This window comes from Malaclemys terrapin, chromosome 2 (assembly GCF_027887155.1).
Source record: "Malaclemys terrapin pileata isolate rMalTer1 chromosome 2, rMalTer1.hap1, whole genome shotgun sequence".
NCBI classification, from domain to species: domain Eukaryota; kingdom Metazoa; phylum Chordata; order Testudines; family Emydidae; genus Malaclemys; species Malaclemys terrapin.
The window spans coordinates 165110989-165125409 of NC_071506.1; the positions used below are offsets into that span (position 1 = coordinate 165110989).

Sequence of the window (14421 nt, forward strand, 5' to 3'; positions counted from 1 at the left end):
TGGGAGTAAGCGCCGTCGACGGGAAGCCGCAGAGGTCGATTTTGCCGCCATCCTCACAGCGGGGTAAGTCGGCTGCGATACGTCGAATTCAGCTACGCTATTCATGTAGCTGAATTTGCGTATCTTAAATCGACCCCCCCCGTAGTGTAGATGTAGCCTAAGAGAGGAGAGCAGCCCAGACGTCCAGAACTGTGGGAGATGCTGGAATGTGGTGGGGGAGTGGGGGCAGAACACACAGAAGGTGTGACAGGGAAATAAATTAAAGAAAATAAATAAGATATAAAGAAAGGATTAACAAGCAGACTAGCTAACTAGACGCCTAGCTAACAGACACCACAGAGCTCTCTCTTAGGCCACAGGCAGTTGAAAAGGAACTGGGGCTGTAGCAGATCCACCCTACCCTATATACCCTCTAATCAGGGCATGAGGATATACAGGGCTCAGGCGTGGACCATATGGATGCTGGTACCAAAATCTCTAATCAGAGGGGTTTAGGCATGTTCACAGACCTGAAGTGGAGCACTCATAGGGACAACAACTTGAAGAAGAATACTGGTATGCCTCGATGACACAGGTGGGCTGCCACTACTGCCAGAACCTTTGTAAACACTCTCAGCACTGTGTTCAGAAGGGTAGTGTATTGGTAATGTCCAAAGCCATTGGTAAACCTTAGGAAACTCCTGTGTGCTGAGTATATGTCTATGTGAAAGTAAGCTTCTTTCCGGTCGAGACCTGTATATCAATCTCCCATCCTTGGATCTGGGATTATCAAGGATAAGGGTGATCATCCTGTATTTCAGTGTCGTTTGCAGGTGTTCGATTGCCTGATATCCAAGATAGGCCTCCAACCTCCCTTCCTTTTGGGGATCAGGAAGTACCTCGAGGTGCCTTTCCCTCTGACCTTAGGAGGCATAGGTTCTATAGCTTGCAGCTGAAGAAATTATTCCACCTCTTGTATCAGTATCCTGTCATGAGAGTGGTCTCAAATGGGACAGGGATGGCAGGTTGTAAACAGGGATGGAGAGATGGTATACCCTGTTGTGATAACTGGAACAGTGCTCTACTTATGGTATGGCTGGGATTTAGAGACCTTCCTCTTCAGAGCAATGGTACAGACACTAAGGGAATGAAATGTGGCCATAGAGTCTCTTAAAGTGTGGTCATACATCCTTCTTTTTGCTAAATAAACGGTTTCCTACAAATGGTAAATCCTCGACTGCCATCTGCACCTCTTTTGGAAAGCCAAACAAGTGGTGCTATGAGGAGCACCTCATCATGACTGCAGTCATCATCAAGTGAGAGGCTGTATCTGCTGTATCTAAAGCCACTTGGAGAGTGGATCTAGCCTCCAATTTCCCTCCTTCAGCTATATAGTGAACTCTTGATTACTGTCCTGAGGCAATTTGTCCATCAATTATGACAATTTATTATATTTAATAAATTCATACTTTGCCATAAGCACCTGGTAATTTGCAATGTGAGACTAGAAACTAGCAGATGTATCATTCCTTCTACCTAATAGGCAAGGCTAAGATTATGTCACAGAGGTTGCGGAAGTTACGGAATCCTTGTTCACCTTCCTTGGTGGGTCTTCAGTGGCTCCAGTGCCTCTTGCTGACTATCTGTCTCTGGCTCCAGGCCTTTTGCGGCTCGGCTCTCTGGCTGGGTCACACAATCAAAACGAACCCCTTCCAGGATAACAGAGCCCGACAAACCTGTCAGTCTGCCCTCATCAGTGTTTTCAGCCCTTTGGTCATGTTTCCAAATGAGCCTTGTCTCCTTCTCAGGGCTTAAGTTAGGCTTGTCCCCCCTCTTCCTTGGGGTTTACACCACTTCACCGGTGGACAGTGGGGGAACCAAGGCCCTCTCACTATTCCATGTTCCAACCCAGGGACGTTATAAGTAGCAGTTACGCATCACTGCTGCTTCCCTGAGCCTCTTCCCACCTGGCCCCATTATCTTCACCCATTACCTCAGTGAAGTTCTCAGGTCCTCTCTCTCCCAGCTTAGCAAATGCAGCCAGACCCAAAGACTGGTTATCCCTCAAACTCCTTTGGCTACAGAAGAGCATCATTTTTTTCCTTGGTCCCAGCCAGGAACAGAACTACTAAGTTCCCTGGAACTTCCTCTATCTGAGCTTGCTGGGCTCTTATTGAATGCTTCCGTGCAGCCTCTCTAGGCAGGCCTGAAGAGCCCACCTTTGCTGTTCCTTTCCTGGAGCAGGGTGTAGTATCATAGAATCATAGAATATCAGGGTTGGAAGGGACCTCAGGAGGTCATCTAGTCCAACCCATTGTTCATAGCAGGACCAATCCCCAACTAAATCATCCCAGCCAGGGCTTCGTCAAGCCTGACCTTAAAAACCTTTAAGGAAGGAGATTCCACCACCTTCCTAGGTAACCCATTCCAGTGCTTCACCACCCTCCTAGTGAAAAAGTTTTTTCCTAATATCCAGCCTAAACCTCCCCTACTGCAACTTGAGACCATTACTCCTTGTTCTGACATCTGGTACCACTGAGAACAGTCTAGATCCATCCTCTTTGGAACCCCCTTTCAGGTAGTTGAAAGCAGCTATCAAATCTCCCCTCACTCTTCTCTTCTGCAGACTAAACAAGCCCAGTTTCCTCACCCTCTCCTCATAAGTCATGTGCTCCAGCCCCCTAATCATTTTTGTTGCCTTCTTCTGGATTCTTTCCAATTTTTCCACATCCTTCTTGTAGTGTGGGGTCCAAAACTGGACACAGTACTCCAGATGAGGCCTCACCAATGCCGAATAAAGGGGAATGATCACGTCCCTCGATCTGCTGCCAATACCTCTACTTATACAGCCCAAAATGCCGTTAGCCTTCTTAGCAACAAGGGCACACTGTTGACTCATATCCAGCTTCTTGTCCACTGTAACCCCTAGATCCTTTTCTGCAGAACTGCTGCTTAGCCACTCGATCCCTAGTCTGTAGCAGTGCATGGGATTCTTCCGTCCTAAGCACAGGACTCTGCACTTGTCCTTGTTGAATACCATCAGATTTCTTTTGGCCCAATCCTCCAATTTGTCTAGGTCCCTCTGTATCCTATCCCTACCCTCCAGCGTATCTACCACTCCTCCCAGTTTAGTGTCATCTGCAAACTTGCTGAGGGTGCAGTACACACCATCCTCCAGATCATTAATGAAGATATTGAACAAAACTGGCCCCAGGATGGACCCTTGGGGCACTCCGCTTGATACCGGCTGCCAACTAGACATGGAGCCATTGATCACTACCCATTGAGCCTGACGATCTAGCCAGCTTTCTATCCACCTTATAGTCCATTCATCCAGCCCATACTTCTTTAACTTGCCGGCCGTGGGAGACCGTATCAAAAGCTTTGCTAAAGTCAAGGAACCATGGGGGTTCCAGAAGGGGTCTACAAAGGGTCTAGTTAGTATACCACATCACACTCTCCTCTGTAGCAATGCTGTGCCTATGAGTAAAATGTATTCAATTAATTCCCCACCTTTTCAGTGTTAACTAGATGCTTTCCAGTTGAATGATGAAATATAATTTGGGAGTTTTCTTTTTCATTATTTCATGGGTCATGAGATATTTGTATAATTGAAATGGAGGAAAAAAGAACAGGACCATCTTAGTCTGATAAATGGTTTGGCGTCCGTTTGTTTAGTAGCAAAAGTGTTAATAAAAGTCAGTGCCTATATTATATCCCTTATTATAACATCTGTTCTATAGATAGTTGTTGATTTTGTCCTCTTCCTACATTTTAACACTGTTATATTTCTATCCAAATGTGACAATTTGGGAGAATCTGTACAATTTAGGAATTGTTTGAGATTATGAACTCTGTATATGTCTATGTCAGACTGTAAATTCTATTTTGAGTGTGCATCCTCTCTGCCTTCTCTATTGGCTGATTGTTTTCATTTTTGACTGAACTTCCAGAGGCTCATGGCAAAAGAACAACCAATGAGGGTCGTTGACTTAAAGCGTTCTCCTTATTGAAATGGAATAGCTCTAAACAGACTGGCTTCCAATCAGGAGAACTAGTTTATCAGGAGAGAGGTTGCCTTCGCAGCGAAGTCACCTGATGGGACTCTGGTCACCTGCTAAGGATGACCAGGGAGTAACTTGACTAAAGGACTGGAATGTTATAAAAAAGAGCAGAAGCTGCTCTTTTTGTTCTCTGTTGTTCTTTTCTCCAGCTCAAGTGGAAGAAGCAATAGGTGCTTGATGAGACCAGGGATCCTGCCTACCTTCCTAACACGGACGGACTTCCGAGGGAAGTGTGCGCTAGGGAGGGGCATTTCATTTAGGAAATTTGTTTTGTTCTAAGTGATCTGTACTCTCTTGTGAGTAAGTAAAAGAACAATAGTGTTAGAATCTGTGCAAAACGTCTGTATCTTATATGCTTTACAGCTACCATGTGGTCCCTGGAAGAGGTAACCCAGAAGGCTCCCACCTTTCAGAAGAGTTCTGGGGGAGGGAGTGTTCAAGTGATAGGGGGTGCCAGACAGTGGGTATGTGCCCTGAGATTATGCTTGTGGATCCAAGTGAAGGGCAATGGCTGGGCTCCATTCAGGCTCTGCAGGCTTAAAAACACCCAGAGACCCAGCAGCTGGGTCGCATCATAACAGTCTAGTTGAGTGGCCATTTATCTTAGGGTTTTCTTTGATTACTCCTATTTAAAGGTTAAAGACGGAGGACGTGAAATGAAGTCTGCTCCAGTGTCCATATTTCTGTAGCAATGCAATATATTTTAAAATGAAAACGTTCTTAAAATAAACAATTTGAAAAATTATTACAGTAAGAAATTATGTTAATTAAGAAATTAAGAAATCAGAACCGCAAAAATATGTGCAAGTCACAATCACTTCTATTTGGGAGATGCTGCTGCTCTTAGGTTTGCAGGATCCAAACCTTATCTGAATCAGTCACAGCTAGGTTGGGCTGTTTATTATTAATTATTATTATTATTTATTAATTCTTCTTCTTCATATAAGTAGTGCCTGAAGGTCCCAACAAAGATTAGGGCTTTATTATGCAATGTACATACACATAGCGAGAGATATTCCCTGCTCCAAAGACCTTACAGCCTAAATAGACAAGACAGACAAAAGATGGGAGAGGAAATGGATAGTGATTTGACCCAGGTCACAAGTAGAACCTGGAATACAACTGGAGTCCCCTGACTCCCAGTGCAGTGCTCTGTCCACGGGATTACACTGCCTGTCTGCTGCACTGTTCTCTCCAGGTTATCTTGGTTATGACTAGAGCTGAACGAATAGTTCACAACAAATTTATTCAAAAGCTTAACCTTTTTTCCTGTTCCTGAATTGTCTACAAACAGATTGGGGGGGAGGAGGGGAAGAGGGAAATTCCCGTGTCCCCAGATTTCAGATGGATGAAAATTCAAAGACAACAGGGAAGAGATACAAAAGTAAAAAATAGAGGGAGCAATGTAACACAAATAAGAGGACAAGAGGAAAATCAATCACAGAGCAGGTGTTGCCTAAGAGCTCATCCAGGACCACCTAACCTACGGTAAAGAAATAAAATAAATATTGAAACTGAAACACCTAGTTATGGCATTTGATGTTTTAGACACATGCTTCTGGCCTAAGTAACTTGGCAAAAACACTGCAAATGACATATTTTTAGCTATTATAAAACAAAAGAAAAAGAAAAAAAGTTAGCAGTTACATCCTTGATAATCCATAGTTGTGTAGAGATTTTCAAATCCATTTAATTACTCACCATATGTGATTTTCCCTTTTTCTTCTGCATCTATAGCTTTAAAAAGGTCTGTTACATTAAGCTCTGACACACCCAAGGCAGTCTTCAGAATGCAAGCTAAGTCGTTTTCTATTATGGTTCCATTTTGTGATTCATACATCTATGAAATAAGGCAGGAAGACAAATTATTGCAAAGCCAAGTACTAATTTTCAGAAAAGCAACACATCTAAAATAATTTTATATGGGTAAGATTTGTTTCTGAAAAGTCAAGTTAGTCTCAAATTGATAATGATCAAGCGAGAGCTTGTGGGTGGCCTATCCGAAATAAAGGGTAGACACAGCCAAGTCATTTATGAACCACTGTGCACTTAGTGAAAAGATTGTGATTAATCTTTCCCTGCTGGATGCTGAACTGATGATCTTTCATATATAAAGAACAACAGCTCTACCACTTGAAATAAAGGAAAATGGCTAAGAAGAACTGCCAATAATAATAATAAAATAAATAATAGTAGTAAATCTTTTCACACGTACAGTGCTTTCTATGTGAGGATCTCAGAATACTTTATAATCATTAATGAATAAAGCATTATAAAACTTTGTAAAGTAGTTGATTATCCCCATTTTACAAGAAGGGAGGTATAGACTTTGGAGCCCTGCTTGAAATGCATTGGGCCTAATTTTCAGACCTATTCTAAAGATATTAAAAATAACAAATGGGTTAGAGAAGTAGATTGGAAACTTCTTTTCAGTCTTCTATAATACAACAAAATGGGGATAACCAATGAAGCTAAAAGTTGGCAAACTTTATATGGATAAAAGGAAATACCTTGTCATACAAAAATTAGCACGTAGAACTCATTGCTGCAAGACTTCAAAGGCCAAGAGCTTAGTAGGATCAAAAAGGATTAGCCATTTTATGGATAACAAGACTATATATACCGTATATACACATGTTCATTAGCTTGTTTCGTTTATAAGCCGACCCCCCAAAATGGATAGGTAAAAATAGCAAAAACTGTATAACCCTTTCATAAGCCGACCCTATATTTCAGGGGTTGGAAGCCGCTGGTGGGTCGGGACTTTTTGTTTACTTGGAGCATCTGCAGGCATGGAGCCCCACAGCTCCCATTGGCTGGGAACAGCGAACTACGGCCACAGGGAACTGAGGGGCTTCATGCCTGCAGACGCTCCAGGTAAACAAAACGACAATGTATTAGATATTCAATTCAATGATTCCATTGAGTTTAAAATCATCAAATTTTGGTGTAGACCCGTTTATAAGCTGACCCCCGCTCTTTGATGTGTCACTTTTTTATCAAAAATATTCAGCTTATGACCGAGTTTATATGCCATTTACAACAGCATTCTTGCACTTTCCCCCTAAGTAATTAGTACTAGCCACTGCTGGAGACAGATTACTGCAACAGAAAAACTAGTTTGATGTAATTCCTGAGTGCTTAGAAGCCAATACTGAAGGTACGGGTCCCAAGCACGGTCAAGGGATATCATCCTGGCAGGATTTCCAGCACCCCACTCTTTCCCTAGAAACTGAAGGAGAGAGGGCCTTGGAGTCACACTAGCATGCTGCCCTTGGACTTCAATACTGAATCTCTTCCCATCTTTTGGAATTGCTGTGTCTAGCAGGTTTCAGTCTCTGGCTGGTAGGCGTCTGATAAATTTTTCAAGTCCTAAAGGAAAATATTAAAACCTTTCACTTTAAGAGATCATTCAACTAAATTATATCAGTAACACAACTGATCACACATTAATAAGTGTTAGCACATGGCTGAGGACAATTGTGCAAAGACACATACTCAGGGGTCAGTTGAAACATTTTGACAATCCCAACAAGCTGTGCAAAGATTTAAATCCTCATTTAAATTACCTAGGTTGGGAAAAATAATTAGAGTGGTGGCAGGGGGGCATGAGATTGAACATAACTAGCTTTGGCGGAAATCGGAATGAAGACAGGAACAGGTGAGTGAGAGAGGGAGGATCAGAAGGAGAAAGAGGGGAAATTATTGCCTGTATTTCTGCTTCTTTGATGACTTCATCTAGTAGGTCTCTCACTCCTGGAGTTGTATTTTCTAGAATACATCCAGCAGATCTTCCATAGCTCAAGTCTTATGGCCTTCTAGGGCAGCAGTAACAGGGGAGTGAGAGAGCCAGGCTCCTTACAGGCTGTTGCATGTCACCCTTTCTTAGGCTATATTATGGAATTACTGGTCGCAGTTACATAGTGAAGGCAGAGTTTTGCCCTTAACACAAGGCTTCAACCACTTTGTTATTTAAAAAAACAAACAGTGTATCCTCCCCAAATCTTACTCTTTGAATACAGAATGAGAATAGAGAATTTTGTGAAAAGTTACAGTAAATTGGTTTATAAATTAAAATTAACTTTAATATGGGTCCTTTAAGAAATTTAGCACCAGGTATGAAAGCTTTTCTTTCTCCCAAATAATTTTGACAATAATGCAGAAACTGCAAAATTCCTAGAAATCTTGTGTATCAGCTACATCTGAAGCGTATTTATCTATCTATCTAGGCTGAGCCAACCCCTCAGCCCGACAGTATTAGCCTTCACACTTGAAATGAGTTGAGAACCACATCTGTCTGAGCCAGCAAAGAGCTATGAGGCTCTTCCAACCCCTTCTGCCAGAACCTATGTTACCAGAGGGATTCATGGGAAGATGTACAAGAGTGTTCCTCCACAATTAATGGAGAAGGAATTCCTTACTAGAATATTGAGGTCCACCTGACCTGGGCCTGGAGGTATCCTTGAGGGTCCTTCAACCTTTACAGTTGGGTTGGGTTATGCATCCTGATTGGCAGCGATGGGGGTCCAAAACACCGACCCACATTGGGAGGGGGCTTTGGCCAACCATGCCAATGCCTACCTTAAGGTGCTGAGATCATTCGCATGCATATTAACCTTTTCCTGTAAGTGGGGAAGAGAATTATTAACTAACAGGCTAACATACTGGGGTCCTATTGCTTCTTCTCACATGTGGCTGAGCCATGCAGCACCCATTCACAGATGAAACTGAGGCAAGGATTAATTTGCTTTTTCCTTTAGGTTAGATAAAATTGCTACCCCAGCCTCCTCTGGGAGCTGGTTGTGTTCCAACAGGGCTACTGTTTCTTTAAAGGACTTTTGCCCTGTCCTATACTCTGGGGGTAAAGTACTCCACAATGATTGGTCAACAGCGAGCTGTAAGATTTTAATGCAATCATCTTCAGGCAGCATAAACACTTAACCTGTCTCCTCCACACAGCAATGGAAGAATTTTCACTGGGCCAAGCTGTTTGGCCACCAAATCTAATGTTTAATGTCTGTGACCACTGCAGTGGGGCATGAGGTGTCAGGAGAATTGCTATCTCAGAGTGCTCCTCAAAATATAATTCCTGGAGGTGCAAGTATTGGTGGAATAATCCCAACTAAGCACAAACTCTTCATTGACAGCATCCCCATAGCAGTGAAGGGCAACTCCAATTCAGTGATAGGGTGAGGCTGACGTGGGTACAAAGGGTACAGTTTGGGTAAACACAATAGATGGGGGAAAAGCCTGTGTGGTCTGGGTGTAGGTATTGGCTATGACTGAGTTGCCAGTATCCTTTGCAGGACAGGTGGCTGCAGGTGACCACCCTCCTTGGCGAGTCCTGAAGAGGCTGCATTCTCCTGAGCTGGATGGCCCTAACTCAAGAGATGAGGATAATGCTCCTAGCTTTGTCCTGCCCTGTGGCAATAGGGAGGGAACATTTCTTTTTTATTGGTTTTAGTCAAGAAATCCCAGCCTCTCTTGCAGTGGATGCCTGTGACACTGCATCTTTTAATCCCATGACAAAATTGGTTATGGGGGGGGGGGATATCAATTGGTCCCCCCTTTACTTTACTTGGTTGAAAGTATATGCTGCTCTTTAGTCTGTGTCTCTGCCCCCGAACTGAGCTCCAGCTCCTGTCAATCTCCTGACTCCCCTCAGAACTTCCCTCTTAGCTAGCAGTCTCCACCTCCAAAAGAACAAGTTGGGTTCACTTAATTCCTCCTCCACTTCTGCTGTACTTGGGCCCCCCTGTTCTGTTTCCAAGTGACCTATCACTTCAAAATAATCAACTTCCTCATTTAACTTCCCCTACTGCAGGGGAAGTTCTCTGCTCTGTAACTGGTAGCCTTCCAGTGACCTTGAGCAAGCAGAAGCCTTAGTCTGCCAACAATGCGCTCTGTCCCAAACATCCTATGTTTGAGTCTGACTTCATTCTAATCTTTTCTCCATTTCCTGTCTCTCAGTAAAGAGTCAGCTATTCCCCTGTAGAGGAATGCAGCTGGTCTTTTAACTGCTGAGTAACTTTTCTCTCTTCCTCAAGAGCCTGTGATGTCTGGCTAAGCTGATACACCCTCCTTTTTAACTTAAGTGCCAACACGTTACATGCCACAAACAAACATTAAATCAGTATCCCTTTCAATTCTCTAGCCTGCCTTCCCTTCCTTTTGCCTGTTTCAACCTCAGACACCTGACAACACCCCATGTCTCTAACACCTTGTTGAGGGTGACCATCACTAGGTCTCCAGAAGTCTCAGCTGACTCCCTTTCCTATTCCCTAGCTAATAAGCTTTATCTTACTTGCTGAATTCTAAGTCTGCACAATATTTAGCACATAATGTGGACATCCCTTCAAAAATGATAAGCCTCTTACCAAGTTAAGCGGTTATAACATTTACTCAACTCTGAACAGTGCCAAAAGCTAAACTGGCTCCATGCCTAGTAGAAGGTACGCAAGTCCAGAATTAACCTATAGAAGGATGGGGGTTACTTCCCTCTCTTCCCTTGTTGGCTACCGTGCCCTAGCAGCTCAAGAGGCATTTACCCTGCTTGGGCCCACCGGGCACTGTGGCTGCTAGGGGTAAACTGGCACAGTCTTTCCACAATGTATGGCTCAGGGCTGCAGTCTGGAGGAGCTGTGGGACTTTTGTTAAACTCTGCCAGTCTACTCACACATCTGGACAGGTGCCAAATTGCTGCGGCCTATTGGCAGCTAAAATAAAATCAGCTTCCTTGCCATCTCAAAGTGTGGGTCACCAGGCTCTGATGCTACTGCTTATTCAACTTTAGGTACCTTTACTTAGTTTCACAACACAACTCAACTTACAAAGCCACCTTAACACATGTATAAAGCTTCAAACAGCATGAAATCCCCCCCCCTCTTACTGATTATATTCATTTAAAAAATTTCCACTTAGTCACGGATTAAAATTTGAGGGTTTTAAAAGGTTCTAGTCCCAGAATCAGGCACAACAGAATTAAGTTCAATATCTGGTTGGAAACCCTGACGTACACAGCAGCAATACTCATACTGAGGGCAGAGCAAAATTTAAAAACAACATTTAGGCCTGGTCCACACTAACCCCTCACTTCAAACTAAGGTACGCAAATTCATCTACGTTAATAACGTAGCTGAATTCGAAGTACCTTAGTTCGAACTTACCGCGGGTCCAGACACGGCAGGCAGGCAGGCTCCCCCGTCGATGCTGCATACTCCTCTCGCCGAGCTGGAGTACCGGCGTCGATGGCGAGCACTTCTGGGATCGATTTATCGCGTCTAGACAAGACGTGATAAATCGATCCCAGAAGATTGACTGCTTACCGCCGGACCCGGAGGTAAGTGTAGACCTACCCCAAGTAGCATAATGAGTAAAAACCCAAATGCTTCAACCCAAATGAAGGCATAGTTATAGTGCAGTATGAATGGTGTCCTGCACCATCCCTTACATATAGTCACAAGGAGACCTAGTAGTGGGAGACAGGTTGTGTTCCATGATGGTTTAACTCTGCCTCTGGCATGTCAAACAAGTCTGATGGTCAAGATTTACAAGCTTACATGGTCATTTGGCCTATTATAGGGCTTGTGACTGCCATGAATATTCATATAAACACCTGGCCTCCTTTGTCCATAACTGACTTACCCTAATAACGTTGGGGTGTCCTTATTCTATAGGTTAGTATATTAGTGATTTCAACTCATCGTATATGTCAATTTGTTGACAAGGCAAATTTGTGGTTACACACCTGCTGATGTTCCTATCCTAAAATGTCGAAAAGCTGGTATTAGTTCATATTCCTGCAGTTACCTGGTATCATTTTATACAAAAATTCCCATAACGTAATATTTCCAGTTCCCCAGTAACTCAGGGTCTCTATTGGGTAACTCACTTATGCTAAAGCTCATAGACCTCAAAGCCTTATGCTAACTTCTCAAAATAGATTACAGGATATAGGCCTATAGGTTTCTCATGTTACAGCTACATAAAATACCTTTAAGCTAGCTCTGTGGGCTACAGGTCTTTTCTCAGCACTAGAAGTAGAGCACTGGAAGTTTCTCATTCAGTCTGGTGTCAGACAGACACTTGCAGTTTGCCCCACCAGAGGAAATTCTGATCTGCCACACTCTAATCTGTGCATTACTTACGAGGAACTATAATGGAGTCACTCAGTGTCTGAGATTGTGTTCTCGTTCTCTGCCAAGTGCATGCCAACTAGGAAAGACTTGTGGGACAGAGTCCACTCATGCAGCTGCAGGAGTTTCTCACATAGGGGTCTGACTGCTACGTCCCTTCTTATAAAACATGGTGGCCTAATTGTCCTTTGACTCAGGACCTTTCAGAGACCTGGTATCTTAAAAGTCCTCAGAATGTACAGGACAGCCTCATCTTCAGAACTACTATGTGCAGCAGCTACTCTTGGAAAGACCATTCCCCCTGAATGTGAAGCCTTTCTGCGTGATCTCATCAGACCAGACACATCCATAGTCACCAAAATATAGACCAGAAGTTTTTTGGAAATCTAATCCTAGTGGTAGATTGTCCCTGATTGCTACGAGACCTGAGAAACCTTGAGACTTATTAGGATGCAACATGAAGAATCTCTGATACTTGATTCCATTTGAATCCCAAAAGGTCCACTGAAACCATCCCATTTGGAAATGTATCATGGGAACAAAGAAGTCAGCCCTGTTATGGTCAGCAGTCCCAACATTCATAGCATGGCCTAAGCTGTCACCTCCTGTCTCTTGTTTATTCTTTCTACCAGAATGGAGATATCTTGGATTCTGTGCCAGGGCAGGAAAGATTACAGTTTTGAGTACAACGCTCTACTAGACATACCTAATGTCTAATAGGAATAAATTAGGACTTTGGGAAGTTTATTATGAAACCTAATGACTTCAGCACCTTGATGGTGACATAACTGATCTTTTTAATCTCTCCCAAATGCTGCCCTTCAATCATCTGAGTAAGGAAACGTGGATTTACAGCCTTGACAACTACGATATGAGTGCTTCCTAGTACTTCATGAAAACAAAACATTAGACAAAAAGGAAAAAAACAAAAATTGACAATCTGAAATGCTTGCCAAGCACTGGAAGTCTATTTGCATGTGTGTGCCTGAAAGTCCAAAGTCCACATTGACTTTCTTAAAAACAAATAAATAAATAACTTTTTAAAAAATGGTGCTGGCTCCTAAAACGATTGTCTTGACTTTTTAATTTTTTCTACATACTAGTTCAGTTCCCCAATATCTAAAATTGGCCAGTGCCTTCCTGCCTTTTTGACTTTCAGGAAGTAACTAGATTAAGGCCCCTTATTTCTTTTGCACAATGTCATAGGCCTGATGGCTGTCTTTACTAGGAAGGATTTATTTCCTGCAACATCACTTCCTGATATTGAGGTATCTAAGAGAATTGCAGGGCTGGGGAGAACTGGAGAGTTGTTTTCATTTTAAAAAAATCTGAATGTATTGTCCAACTGACCAGTGCTCAGGACCCATGTTTCAGTGATGATTGGCAGAGAGTGAGGGAATCACTGGGGCCAAAAGCCTCAAAAAGTTGCATCTTGAGATAGAGTTAGCAGGCTGTCCATATGCGCCACAACCTCTCCAAAGCACTTCAAATTTTAATGCTTGGAAAAATTGAAACTTAAGAGCCTTTGCCTTAAGTTAGTGGTGAGGCCAAGTGTCCTGACAATGGGGGTACTGAGCTCCCTTGAAGACAGTCATAGATACGAAGGATGGATTTCAAAGAGAAAGCTTTTCCCTTCTCTCCTTTAGAGGAAAGCCATGAGGGATGAAACAGACCCGAAAGAATGTAATGAGCCTTTAGCATATTTTGAATTTTGTTATGATACATCTGTCTTCTACCAGTGAAACTCTCCTTGCTATATGAAAGCTCCTGGAGCTTCTTCTGGACCTATAATCCAACTGCCTACAGCCAAGACCATCCCTGTGGAAATCCACCTCTGAAGTAGCAGCCCCTTCCACACTGACATCAAAGGCTATCCAAACTTGATACTAGGCCAGGTCTACACCTCCATAAGATTCTTGAGTTTTTGTGTTTTTTTCTCCTTAGGGGAAGGAATTAACCCAGGGAAGTCCTTCACAGTTTACATGTGTAAGCCTGGTAATCCACAGTTCTGAGGCTGCAACTGCAGACTGATAAACCATCTTTGAAATGGATTTCAGTTTTGCAGGTTTAAAATCTGAGGTGCACAGCACTGAGCATAGCCCTATAGTTATAACCGTCTCAAACCACCAGGCTGTGTCTTCTTTGCAGAGGCTACATCTCATCCGAGGTACTTGAGCTCAGTACCATCAATTTTGAATAGTGGAAATAAAAAACAAGGACTTTGAGGAGCTTTGAGGGTGACT

The 14421-nt window shown here is 43.0% G+C and overlaps 1 protein-coding gene across 2 annotated transcripts in view; it reads right to left on the minus strand.

Moving 5' to 3' along the window:
* LPCAT1 (lysophosphatidylcholine acyltransferase 1) overlaps window positions 1–14421 on the minus strand; it is a 162673-nt gene that overhangs the window by 27605 nt on the left and 120647 nt on the right. For both annotated transcript variants that reach the window (XM_054018344.1, XM_054018345.1), the window contains exon 13: window positions 5745–5883. In XM_054018344.1, the coding sequence (XP_053874319.1) occupies window positions 5745–5883 (139 nt within the window). The remainder of the gene's footprint in view (window positions 1–5744; window positions 5884–14421) is intronic.